A 13,894-nucleotide genomic window follows, 5' to 3' on the forward strand; every position below is an offset into this window, starting at 1 on the left:
GATCTGGAATGACACAGATGACTCAATTTACGAAAGTGCCACAGGATTTGTGGATCATTGCATTAATAATAAAAGAGAGGCCAGAGCAGATCTCAGGGTGATTTTACCCAGATTAATTAAACTCATTATTTGAAGGCTGTATCCCACCCACAGCACAGTTATACCCAGGCTTCCCATTTGTTTTTGAGCAGACAAAAAGCAACTGTTAGCTTTGCTTCTGTATTCTATCATCCCTGACCAACAGCTCAGCTCACGTGGAGCAGAGCTGCTCACACCCACGTTCTCCAGGACAAACATTGAGGGCATCATCTGGGTGGCTTTTTCACATGTGGCTCATTACTGGTCCTTGACTGGGACCAGACATAATGAGAGTCACATGCTTGGAGCATTAATGAGCCAGGGAATGAGGTTTGGGAGGTTTTTGTTGGATGACAGGAGCAGGATCACTGCTGTGCTGGGAAGGGCTGTCCTAGGGCCACTTCCTCTCAGTCCTGGTGCCTTCTGACACCACAGGAGGCAAAAAAAGGACAAAAACACCCTGGGAAAAGTTCCTCAGCTCACTCTGAAAATGGAGATTTTCATAAATGACTCATTTCATGAGAGAGAACAGCAGAAAACCTCCCAGTCCTCCATTTCCATGGGAAGACAATCCCCCTCACCCTGGCAGAGCCTGGCCAGAGCTCCCTGCCCCTTCAGCACCAGTGTTGTTGCTGCCTGGTGGCTTCAGCTTTGCTGAGCTCTGGTACAGGGTGCTGACAGATGAGTGAAGCCCACAGCTAAAATGATTCTCTACAAACACAAATGGCCCAACTGCAGAATAGGAGCCCCTGAAGCCAAAATGCAGATTTTGAAAGGAGCCTCTGTTACCTGAGGGCTGCAGGACAGCCCAGCTCAAGCCCAGCAGCTGCTCTGCTCCTCTCATTGGTGCTGAAGGGCTGAGCTTGATCTCTGAGCTCCACAAAAACCCCATTTGTAGCAGGTTCAGCCTCTGGGTCTCCTTAGCAACTCTTCAGAGGTTTGGAGGGCTTTGAGCAAGGGGTAGCTCCATTGGGGGGTGCAGGCAGAGCTCACTGCCAGCTCCTCATGGCTCTGGGGGCAGGAGCAGCTGGGCCCACAGCTGGAGATGCTCTGTGCAGCCTGGAGAAGAGAGGATTCCATCACCCTGCAGGGTGGGGAGTAAAGGCCAGGCTCTCCCAGTGGTGTCTGGTGACGGGGACAACCTGGAATTCAGGAAATTCCATTTAAATGTAAATACCTTTTTTTCCCATGTGGATGGCCAAACAGGGGATGGAGTTGCCCGTGGAGTTTTCATCCTTGGACACATCCAAAAGCTCCTGGGCCACTGCACTGCCTGGGCCTGCTTTGAGCAGAGGGGGATGCCAGAGGTGTCTCCAGCCCCAGAGACTCTGAGATCTCTGCATTCCCATGGATCTGGTGTCCCTGCTGCCTGCAGCGTCCTCTGCGCAGGCAGGAAGGAGCTTTGCCCTCAGCCATGAGCTGGCACCAGCTGTGTCTGCTCTGTCTCCCTCTCAGAAGCCTTTGCTGATCCAGAGGCCATCCCAGTCACCAAATGGGGTTGATCAGCTTAACAGCAAAGGCACAGAGAAATTTGTTTGTGTTTGTTCAGATGCATGTTTGAATGCACTGATGCAGGGAAGAGCTCAAACATTAGATATTCCCAATTTAATTGTAGTCTTCACCCATTAGCCAAAATGTCACTTCCCTCTCTTTGTGATCAAGTTAATTTAATTCTTGAGCATCTTTCCATTTTCCTAGGTTGCTGCTTCACTGAGTCAGGTTCATGGATTAAATTGAATAACAGTGAGCCCCTGAGCAAAACTGTGTGAGATTCATCGCTGTATCAGAAACCACAGAGTCCCAGGATGGGTTGGAAGGACAGGGTCACCTGGAGCATGGGTCCAGAGGAGGCTCCAGGATGAGCAGAGGGATGGGGCAGCTCTGCTGGGAGAGCTGGGGGTGTTCAGCCTGAGGAGTGCTCTGAAGTGAACTGACTGTGGCCTGAAGGGCTCTGAGAGAGCTGGAGATGGACTTTGGGCAAGGGATGGAGGGACAAGACACAGGGAATGAGCTGGAGATGGACTTTGGAAAGGGATGGACAGGACACAGGGAATGAGCTGGAGATGGACTTTGGAAAGGGATGGAGGCATGGGACACAGGGAATGAGCTGGAGATGGACTTTGGAAAGGGATGGAGGGACAGGACACAGGGAATGGCTTCCCACTGACAGAGAGTGGGTTTAGATGGGATCTTGGGAAGGAATTTTTCCTTAGGGGTTGGCACAGGGTGTCCCTGAATCCCGGGCAGTGTCCAAGGCTAGGCTGGACATTGAGGCTGGGAGCACCTGGGACAGTGGAGGAGTCCCTGGGACAGTGGAAGGTGTCCCTGGGTCAGTGGAAGGTGACCCTGCCCATGACAAGGAGTTGGAACTGGATGAGTTTTCAGGTCCCTCCTAACCCAAACCTTTCCATGGTTCTGTGATTCTGACACCACATCCCAGGCCAGGCTGGTGACATCTCCTGCCCATGCCATGCCCTGGGCACAGCAGTGCCCTTCCCTGTCCCCTGGGGTCCCCCAACACCACGCAGTGAGCAGGGGCAGGGCTGGGCTGGCTCTGGCTGTGCAGCCTGGCGGGCACAGGGATGGAAAACCAGGGAATGTTTACCCTGAGGTCTCCCAGAGAATGAGGCTGTGTACAAACATCAGCTCTCCTTGCTGCAGGAGTGATTTGTGAGGAGGACTGGAGGAGAGGGGCGCTCTGAGGCAGGGCAGGGTCCCCAGGTGCTGCCAGCACAGGAGGGGAGCCTGTGCTCCCCCGTGTCCATGTGGTGCTGTTCCTGATGGTTGCCATGGCAATGCTGGCTGTGATCCATGCTCTGCCTTGTGCAAGCACAGGGGCTCGGCTGGGAACTCCCAAAGGAAACCTCTGGGGCTCCCATGGCCCTGCATGTGCAACCCAGCCCTGCCCTGCAGCACTGCCCTGACAGGGGAAACAGCACAGGGAGGGGCTGGGGACACGGGATGGGAGGGGATGGGATGGGATGGGGGGGCATGGGATGGGCAGTGGGGATGGGTAGTGCACAGGGGATGGTCAGTGTGGACAGCCAGTGCACAGAGGATTGTCAGTGTGCATGGTCAGTGCACAGGGGATGATCAGTGCACAGAGGATGGTCATTGTGCATGGTCAGTGTGCAGGGGGCTGTTTCACATTGCCCACTCTGGCTCGTTATTGATAACTGACCCATCTCTCAGTTACTGATAACTGACCCATCTCTCAGTTATTGATAACTGACCCATCTCTCAATTACTGATAACTGACCCATCTCTCAGTTACTGATAACCGGCACATCTCTCAATTACTGATAACTCACTCATCTCTCAGTTATTGATAACTGGTACATCTCTCAGTTATTGATAACTGACACATCTCTCAATTACTCTGAGCACATATTCTCATTAGGTGTGTTCTTTCAGGTTTTGTTACCTGTCTGCTGAGAATTAATTTGCAAAGTTTCTTTCCAACCTGTGAATCCCTTCTGCAGTGTCCCTGTCTGGCCTGGGCAGATATATTCATTTGAATTATGAATTCTTAGTACCAGCCCATGTTTGGCTGCATCTATTCCTCTTTTTCATCCCTTCTATCACAAAAGGACAGGCTATAAATGCACTCAATTATCACTGGACTGGAAATATTCCCTAAGTTGGCTGTTAGCAGGCAGTGATACCCACAAATAATGATCACTGGTGTCATGTCAACACAAGCAAAAGCAATTATTTTTGAGGCATCTAACACCACAAAAGCAGATGTGGGAAGAAACTACCAATTAGAGATGAAAACACTTAAGGTCAGATATGCAGACTATGATTAAACTGATACTTAATGCACGATTTTTCTTTTGATATTTTGTTGAGCTCTTTCCCAGCTTTATTAAATCTCTGTGGTGTTGGCAGCACTTTGGTTGCAGGTTTCAGTCCACTCCTTCCTCGTTGTTTGACTTGTGTTTGTGGAGTGAATGGGTTGTCTGGACCCTGAGGATGATCTGATCTCCCAAAATCCTGAAATTCTGAAATCCTGAGTGCATCAGGCCAGCAGTGGTGCAGAAGCACTGAGGTGTAATTGCATTTTGCCTACTGCTCCTCACACAGTCCTTGTTTGTGAGAAAACAACCCGAGAGCAATCCCTTTGCCCAGGCATCTCCTCTCATTTCCCCCCACACCCCAAACTCCATCTCATCCACGCAGTGTGAGCACAGCCCTAAATCACTTCAGGTGAGGAGACTGAATTTCTGCAGTTCTAAATAAAAATATTGTTCCCAGCCACATCAATCAGATTTGGGGCAGCAGAACAAGGGGCAGCAAAATGTCTGTGGCTCCCCAAACAACAATTCTCTTGGCTCACACCCTTCAGTCCCTCTCTGAGAGCTGGCCCATCCCTCCAGCAGCTTCCAATCCTGACAGAAGTGACAGCAGCCGCCTCTCTGTCCCAGCCTGAAGCACCTCAGCTTTTCCTTTCCACAGTGTTCATCCTGTTCTGCACTCCCAGCTGGGATCTGTCCATCCCTGGCTCACCTGGAAAGCCAGCAGGGGTTTCTGTGTTCCCCTGGGGAGCCCCTGGGGTGTCCCTGTGTGGCACAGCCCCTGGCACTGCCAGCCCAGCCCAGCTCCAGCCTCAGGGAAGGGGGCAGGGACGTTGGAACAGGGCACTAATGGGATCACCACCCCTGGAAGGGCTCAAAACCCCTGTGGCTGTGGCACTGGGGACCTGGGTTCCTGCTGGGCATGCTGGTGCTGCTGGGGTGATGGATTTGCTGAGTTTAAAGCTTTTTTTTTTTTAAAGTTTTTTTCCAGCATTAACAATTCTGTTTCTCTCTGTGACTTCCAGCTCAGCTGCACTCTGTGATTCTCTCAAGTCCCCAAACACCCTGAAGCAGTAAATTGGCAGTTTAGTTCTGTGTCACATGAAAATGCACTTCCACTTTCTTGCAGCCTGCTCTGCTCACCCTTCACTTCCTCCCTCCACCCCAGCTCTGCTCTCTCCAAATGGGTGAGTCCCTCCTGATGGAGTGTCTCCTTTTGTGGGAGTTAAATCCCTCAGGATTTAAGAGCAGTGGGAGCTGGGTGCTGTTTACAAGATGAAGGCCCACCATGGATTTATGGAGTGGCAAAATCCCGTTTGCAGCTTTATTCTCTGTCCCTTTGCTCTTGCATTGCTAAGCACTGAGCTGTTATTTGCAGGAAATAACTGAGAGGACTCTGAGCTCCCTTCCCTGAGTGATAATAGTTAATTTTGAAGCCATCAGTGTGTGTATCTGTAGCTGGGGTTGTTTTCCTGAGTGCATTACTTTGCATCTATCACCAGTGCTGCAGTGTCATTGCCAGTCACTTAGAATGATGGCATCCTCCTGCAGCTCTTCACTACCAGCCTTTATTTGCAAGACTTGAAATGGCTTTGTCTTATGAGTTATTTTGTCAGCTCACCAATCATTTGCTCTTTCAGATGCTTTTTTGATACGGTGAGGAGTTAAAACTCCATCAGTAGCCTCCTTACCCCTGTTGGCTGTGTTTTAGCTGGTTGGTACCCTGTGAGAAATTCCCTTTTACCTCAGCAATACTGGTTTGGGGAAGATAAAGAGCTGGTACCGATCAAAATCCATGCCTGGGGATACAGGGACCCCACGCAGACAATTCCTGCTCTGTGCAGGGCCTGCTGCTGGGGTGGGGGTGCCTGGGAAATCCCCCCTCCAGCCCCCAAAAGGGAATTTATGGGGATGAGCTGCTCAGGTGGAAACTGAGCCCCACCTGCTGCTCCCCCACTGCCCAGGGGTGGGATTGAGCAGATTGTGGGGTTAAAAGGGAGATTGAGATCCAGACAATGCAACAGGGAGAGCCAAAGCTGCCCAGGCAGGGAAGCCAAGTAAGGAATTCATTCCCCATTTCCCTGGGCAGGCAGGGGCTCTGTCACACCCTGTGGTGACTGGGGAAGGCAAACACCCTCCCTGCCAACATTCCTGCCTTCTCCTGCCCCTGCTGAGCAGGATTCCATGGCCTGGGACATCCCTGGGGACAGCTGGGACAGCTCCTTGTCCCCCAGGCTGCTCCTTGGCCATGTCCACCCTGCCCAGCAGGGACTGACTGACCCCTCCAGTGTCCAGCACTGCTCAAACCCAGTCTGGGGGACAACAACAGCACCACCAGCCCAGACTGTGATATCCTCACATATCTGAGCTCTCTAAAACGGGCTGGAGTTTCAGATTGCTGTTCTTTCCCAGCTGGTGCTGTTGGGGAGTGATTCCTGCCCTGCTGGAGCCCCTGCCAGGCTGGCTGCTGCCTCCTGAGCTCTGCTGCATACCCTGCACATGTGGGGTCCTTTTGGGTGAGCCCATCTGCTCCCAGAGACCTCTTCTCATTTATTACCTCATGGACTCCTCTGAACAGCTCTTCATCTGCTGCTTCAGCTTAAGAGTCCTTGCAACAATTAAGAGATGAAGCATCTGTTATATGAGGAGAGGCTGGGGTTATTTAACCTCCAAAAGCTGGGGTTTGGCTCAGAGACAGCAAGGATTTGGAAAATTTGGTTTATTGGTGTGTTTAGATCCCTCCTGGTAAAGGAGGGAGTCAAAATTTTCATAGCGGAGCTGAGTGAAGGAGCAAGAAGCAAAGGGTTAAAATTGAGATACAAACTTCCCTTAAACATTCATTTCACTATCTTATACTATTTTTTAATTTAATTTTTTTACTCTGAGTGTGGTTGAACACTGGCACACACTGCCCAGACAGGTTGTGGAGACTTCACCCTTGCAAAAATCCAAACCCAAAACTGGACCCAGTTAAAAACCTGCTCTGGGTGACCCTGCTGGGAGCAGGAGGGTGGGATGGGGGATGTCCAGGGGCATCTCCAGCCTCAGGGTTTCAGTGATTCCACCAGGTTGGAACAGTGAGAGCCTCCCCAGGGAATATTCCTGCAAATTTGGGCTGCTTTGGGCTGGCCTGGCCTTCCATGGGCACTCCCTGCAGACCTTGATCATGTTACAGTTTTATAGACTCTGTGGTAAGTTCCTGGTTTCTGGAAAAAGGCTTTATTAATAGCTTTTATGGTTTTCAAAAAATTGCTTCTTGTAAGTACTTTTTGACTTTACCATGGCTGGGTTTTGTGCTCTTTTCTGTTTTTACACATTTGGACACAACTTCCACTTTCTGAGAAATGTAATTTTACTCCTAATAATCTCCATTACTCTGCTATTTAACCATGAGAGCTCTTTCTGGCCCCATTTATAGGTGATATATATTTATTCTCAGCCTCTAATATGGTTCCTTTATGTAATTTCTTTGCCAGCTCCAAGCAGTTTATCTTTCTGGCGGCTGCTTTTAATTTAGGTTTAGCAAGTTCCTTGTCCTTTCTTGGGCTGGGATAAATCACCATCCCAAGTGCCTGTGAACACAGCCAGTTTGGATTGCACACCTTCCTTCAACACAAGGGTAGTTCAGCCCACAAATCCCATTCCTAATATAACAAAAAAAAGCTGTTTTCTTGCCTGGAAACTATAATGCTGTATAGGACTCCAGGGGAAAAACTGAGGCTCAACTTCATCCATTTCACCATCTCCCCATGATTCTGCTTAATCTTCTGAGGGATGTGTCCAATTAGTTGCATGAATAAATAAATAAATCCTTTTGTGTTAAAGGACTTTGTGAAATCACCTGCTTGACTTGTTTGCTCAGGAGCTCCTATGGAGGGTCCTCACTGTAATTCTGATCAAAATGATCAAAATGTTTTTATCTGAGATCGATGGGGATGGGGGAAGGAATAACAACTTTGCTCCCCAGGAATAACAATTTACTCCTCAGGAATAACAACTTTACACCCAGGAGTAACAACTCTGCTCCCCAGGAATAACAACTTTACAACCAGGAGTAACAACTCTACACCCCAGGAATGACAACTCTGTTCCCCAGGAATAACAACTTTACACCCCAGGAATAACAACTCTTTTCCCCAGAAATAAGCTCAGCTGGTATTGCTGAAATGAGGAGAATTCCAGCACCAAGAGCCCAACCAGCCCAGCTGTGACTTGCTGCTCTGCTGCTGATTTATAATGATTATTTTGAATTTTTAAATTCAAAGTTTGAATGCTGCACCTGGCTCTTTGGGGCTGGGAGCTGCACACAGGCAACCCTGTCTTCAGATTTTTAGTTGGTTTGAGTGATTTTGAGATACGTTAGAAAGTTTCTTTTTTCAGCTCAGTGCTCAAAGAAGGAGTTAGAGCTTTCAGATTTTGGTTTTAAGGTTGTTTATTGTATCTTATCTATAATTTTTTTTCTTGTTTAGCCGAGGTCTGCTCAGCAAGACAGTCTAAGGCACTTTACTCACTTCTGGGGTGGTGTTATTTTTTTTAATATTAAAAACTATGTGTACAATATTTACAATTACTTTCTAATACTTATCACTTATGTTAGACAGTGAGCTTCTACTCTAAATTAATTTAAAAGTGCCAACACCACAGCAGAAGATGGAGGCTAGGAAGAAGGAGAAAGGTTGGACACGCTTAGATTCTTCTACTTTGTTCTTTGAACTTCTATTCTAAAAACTTTAACAATTTATTTTTCACTTCGTGGTAAATTCACTATCATTTTACTTAAACTGTTGTGGCTTGCAGATCTTCATATAAGGTTGGTAACTTGCTCTATGAGTCATAATCAAAACTACAGGCATCTTGGGCTTTGTGCCAGGGTCTTTGAGCCTTCTCGCAGGGGTCTTGGCCGCCTAGGGCAGCTAGAGGGATGTCTTGAATTCTGACACCCCTGGGCCAAGTCCCAAATTCCAGAGGTGTCTTGGTTTGGAAAGACAGGAGTCTGCTAAGGAAGGCAGGAGCCTCCCCTGAAATAGGGAATGTAAACTCTCCCCACACCTCCAAATTGTGATAAATTTTAAATTAAGGGGCTCTCAAGCAAAAAAATGGGAGCAGGAAATAACAGTTCTTTAATAGGGAAGAAAAAAAAAGGATAAAATAAACGATGAAGTATACTAGAGCAACACTGACAGAATCAGAACCCAACCTGTGGGTCAGGGTGTTGGTAGCTCTCCCATTGAAAATGTGGCTGCATTCCTCCTGAAGTATCAGGTGTGGTTCTGCTGGAGCAAGGGGGGCCTGTAGAGAAGGATGTATTCTTCCTCTGAAGATCCAGTGGAAGGAGAGGCAGCTGCTGTTCCTCTGGGGAATCCAGCGGAGAAAGCCGTGCTGGTGTCTCAAAAACGTCTGGATTATATCGGGGTAGCAATGCTTGGCTCCTCCCTCTGGGTGGAGCTTCTCACAATGGGATGTTATAGTTCTTATCAGTCATGCAGTGACATTCAATAGCTGTTATCAGCACATGTCCTCTCTTGAAGGAGGTGTGAATGTGGTCATTCAAAGAGAGAGATAAGGCAAACTGCCCACTTGACAAAAGATAATCTGCCATACAGACGGTAATGGAAAACATCTTGCATTGCAATTTTCAACAAGAGGGCATCCATCAGTGGACTGGATTTGGTGCCTGCCCAGCCCATGGGGGTGTGATGGGGGCACTGAGCAAGCCTTGTCCCTTTGTCCCTGCCAGAACATCCACCTGGTGGCCAAGTGGCTGAGCTCCCTGGAGAAGAGGCTGGAGCAGCTGGGTCAGGGCAGCCACCGGGATTTCCGCGTGTTCCTGAGCGCCGAGCCTGCACCGTGCCCGGAGAGCCACTTCATCCCCCAGGGCATCCTGCAGAACTCCATCAAAATCACCAGCGAGGCGCCCACCGGCATCCACGCCAACCTGCACAAGGCCCTGGACAACTTCAGCCAGGTGGGAGTGTGGCGGTGTTCACAGGGATCTGAGGATGAAGGAAGAGATGAGGATCTGACTCCATGTTTCAGAAGGCTGATTTATTATTTTATGATATATATTACATTAAAACTATACTAAAGGAATAGAAGAAAGGATTTCATCAGAAGGCTGGCTAAGAATAGAAAAAAAAGGAATGAATAACAAAGGCTTGTGTCTCGGACAGAGAGTCCGAGCCAGCTGGGCTGCGATTGGCCATTAATTAGAAACAACCACATGAGACCAATCACAGATGCACCTGTTGCATTCCACAGCAGCAGATAACCATTGGTTACATTTTGTTCCTGAGGCCTCTCAGCTTCTCAGGAGGAAGAATCCTAAGGAAAGGATTTTTCATAAAAGATATCTGTGACATGGGAGCGTGGTTGGGTGGGCTGGAGCTGATGGGACACCATGGGACAGGAGCAGGGCAGGATCCCATCCCTGCAGGACTCCCTGGGAACATCCCCAGGGTAGGATGGAGCCAGGGGGCTCAGCCATGACCCCATTTCCCTCAAGGACTGAGGGCTGAGCACTTGTGTTGCTGCTGATTCCCGTCCTAGGGACACTGGGTCCCATGTCCTGCCACCCTGGCACTCCTCACACCCAGCCCCCACAGCAGGACCCTCTGAAGGTGACTTGAATGAGAATGAACTGGGTTGTTCTGGGGATGTTTCCTGAAATTAGAAAGGTGTTCTGCATGGATTTGAAGCAGTTGTTCATCACAATGCTGACAAAGGGAACTTAGAGTGCTGCCCAATCCAAGGGAAAACAGGTTTTGGGATGTTCTTGATTGTCACGTGCACTTGGTCAACATCTTGCACCCTCTAGAGTAGTGGATTCCCCCTTTCCTGCACAGACCCTGAGCTCTGTCCTGTTCTCAGGGGATTAAAGGTCTAACATGGCATTTTGTAAAGATAAACATTAGACAGGGCTTGGAGCAACCTGGGATGGTGGAAACTGCCCATTAGATCACTGGTGCTGACATTATTGCAGCCTGTCCATCCAGCTGGGAACACACCCTGCAGATCTTGCAGGGCTCTTTTCCCTTGTGAGAAATCTCTGCTTGGCTTTTGTGCAGCCCCACCTGCAGTGCTGAGTCCCACTCTGGGGCCCCAAACACAGAACAAGTCCAGAGGAGGCCACTGAGTTGGTCAGAGGGCTGGGCCACCTCTGTTGAGGAGAGGCATAGAGAGAGCTGGGGTTGTTCAGCCTGGAGGAGAGAAGAGTCCAGGGAGATTTTCCAGTACCTCCAAGAGAGCTGGAGAGGGACTTGGGGCATTATCCTGGAGGGACAGGACACAGGGAATGGCGTCAAATTGAAGAAGGATAGATCTACACTGGATATTGGGAAGAAATTCTTGGCTGTGAGGGTGGGCAGGCCCTGGCACAGGGTGCCCAGAGCAGCTGTGGCTGCCCCTGGATCCCTGGCAGTGCCCAACGCCAGGCTGGACAGGGCTTGGAGCAGCCTGGGACAGTGGGAGGTGTCCCTGGGGCAGGGATGGCACTGGTTGGGACTTAAGGTCCCTTCCAACCCCAACCATTCTGTGCTTCTCTCCATTAAGTTTCTTGTTATTTGGGATGAGGCAAGAGCAGCCCCAAACAATTGTGGGCCCTGGGTCATGGGGCAGCTCACAGCTGGTTTTGCACTCAGATGTTGGTGTGGAGAGAATCCCAAGAGCAGGAGGGAACGTTGCTGAGCAGGTGTAGGGGAGGCACCACGCAAGGATTAATGCCAGTGGTCAGGGAAGATTATTCCATACTTATCTACTGCCATTCATCATCCTGAGCTCCACAAAATGGCCTGGAGAACAAGGAAGGGGAGAACCTTCACCCCAAGTAACATTTTCATCCTGCCTCTGCTCATTTCAATCAATAGTAATTAGCATTTTCTAAATTGCTGGAGGATTATGAAACATCTCTTATCAGAAATCCTGAAGCGAGTGGGTGGGGTCCCTTTTACACCTCATTTCCCTGCTTTATACAGAAGAGATGTTCAAATTTAGCTTTCAGCTGAAGGCTACAAAGAAGGCCCTTTATTCTGTGCAGGGGAAATTGTTCTGCTTTGTAGCTGAAGAAGAATTGATAACTGAAGAGAGGCCAAATGAGAATTAACTGGGCTGTTCTGGGGATGTTTCCTGAAGTGAGAAAGGTGTTCTGCACGGATTTGAAGCAGTTCTTCATCACAATGCAGATAAAGGGAGCTTAGAGTGCTGCCCAATCCAGGGGAAAACAGGTTTTGGGATGTTCTTGATTGTCCTGTGCACTTGGTCAACGTCTTGCACCCTCCAGAGTAATGGATTCCCCCTTTCCTGCACAGACCCTGAGCTTTGTGATGCTCTCAGAGGATTAAAGGTCTAACATGGCATTTTTAAAGATAAACGGCTGGATGGGGCTCTGAGCAGCCTGGATAGTGGAAAGTGTCCCTGCCCATGGCAGAGGGGCTGGAAAAACATGGACTTTAGGGTCCCTTCCAGCAGAGAATTCTGTGATTCTGTGGCTGCCTCCCCATCTTCCTGGTGAGGGATGTTGAGCACATGCAGGTGATGGGGCGTTGAGTGGGTGCACGTGTCCTTCCTTCCCTGCGTGTGTTCCTGTGCAAAGCCACTCAGAGCTGGCAACAGCGAATATTAAGTCAGAAAATATTTGCCAGAGTTTGCCAATAAATCTGCAATGCAAAGCCTCTGACTTTGAAATACGTGTGTGTGTGATACAAAAATGAACTGCAGGACAATTTGCTCAGCCTCTTGTCCCAGGTAACGAGCAGCAGCAGGGGAGGTTCAGGTTGGATGTTAGGAAAAATTTCTAAAGTGGGAGGTTGGTAAAGCTCTGGAACAGGCTGCCCAGGGAAGTGGTGGAGACACATCCCTGGAATTGTTCAAAAAATATGGTTCACAATTAGTTGTGAAAGGGGGTATTTGGTTGAAGGTTGAACTTGATGGTTTGGGTGCATTTCTGAGCCTTGGTCTCTGATTCTGTGATTCACCCTGTCCAAAGCCTGGTGTGTTTGGGTTCCCTGGGAGCTGTTGAGGCTGAGGGCAGCTGCCCTGTGTTTCAGGACACCCTGGAGATGTGCAGCCAGGAGAAGGAGTTCAGGAGCATCCTCTTTGCCCTGTGCTATTTCCACGCGGTGGTGGCGGAGCGGCGCAAGTTCGGCCCCCAGGGCTGGAACCGCCCGTACCCCTTCAGCACTGGGGACCTCACCATCTCTGTCAACGTGCTCTACAACTACCTGCAGGCCAGCTCCAAGGTGGGGGCACCACGGCGGGGCTCTCTGGGGGCTTTGAAGCTGTCTGAAAATGCCATTTCCTGGGTGTCTTTGCATTTAGAACGTCACAGTTTGGGGCGCTTCTGGGAGGAGATGGGAGACCTCAGTGGCACTCGCACTGTGCTGTGCCCCAGCTTTCCTGGGGCAGGGTTTAACTCCTGCCTGCTGTTTGTTTGCTGAGGGGGGAGCCCTGAGGGTGCAGGGCAGTGCCTGGGTTCAGCCCAGCCTGCTCCACGCCCAGGTCCCCTACGATGACCTGCGCTACCTTGTGGGTGAGATCATGTACGGAGGGCACATCACGGATGACTGGGACAGGCGGCTCTGCAGAACCTACCTGGAAGAGTTTATCAAGCCAGAAATGCTGGAGGGAGAGCTCTGCCTTGCTCCTGGATTTCCTCTCCCAGGGAACATGGATTACAATGGCTATCACCAGGTAAGCTCTTTGTTTGCTGGCATTATTTATGCATGTAAATGGAATGTCTTCCCTAACTACCCCATAATCTGCCTTCGGAGGCAGGAACAGGGCTGCAGTGCTCCCGCACCGTTCCTCTTATTTCCCATTATGCTGTGTTTCTGTGGATGTTTCAGCATTCCCCTGGATGAACCAAGTCTAATGGTAATTTGCTACTTCATCATGGGCTCATTCTGTTCATGCATGAATAGAGCAACTGTATTGGTGCTCGAGCCTTGAGTGGGGCTCCTGGAAAATTACATCCACATACTGTTTGCTAAAATGGCCCTTTCAAGCTCTTTTTATCATCAGTTTTG

The 13,894-nt window shown here is 49.6% G+C and overlaps 1 protein-coding gene across 1 annotated transcript in view; it reads left to right on the top strand.

Moving 5' to 3' along the window:
* LOC102041309 (dynein heavy chain 9, axonemal) overlaps positions 1 to 13,894 on the top strand; it is an 83,113-nt gene that overhangs the window by 53,278 nt on the left and 15,941 nt on the right. The window contains exons 18-20 of the mRNA XM_031062688.1: positions 9,613 to 9,840; positions 12,917 to 13,108; positions 13,368 to 13,559. Of these exons, the coding sequence (XP_030918548.1) occupies positions 9,613 to 9,840; positions 12,917 to 13,108; positions 13,368 to 13,559 (612 nt within the window). The remainder of the gene's footprint in view (positions 1 to 9,612; positions 9,841 to 12,916; positions 13,109 to 13,367; positions 13,560 to 13,894) is intronic.

Source organism: Geospiza fortis, unplaced genomic scaffold (genome assembly GCF_000277835.1).
Source record: "Geospiza fortis unplaced genomic scaffold, GeoFor_1.0 scaffold485, whole genome shotgun sequence".
NCBI classification, from domain to species: Eukaryota; Metazoa; Chordata; class Aves; order Passeriformes; family Thraupidae; genus Geospiza; species Geospiza fortis.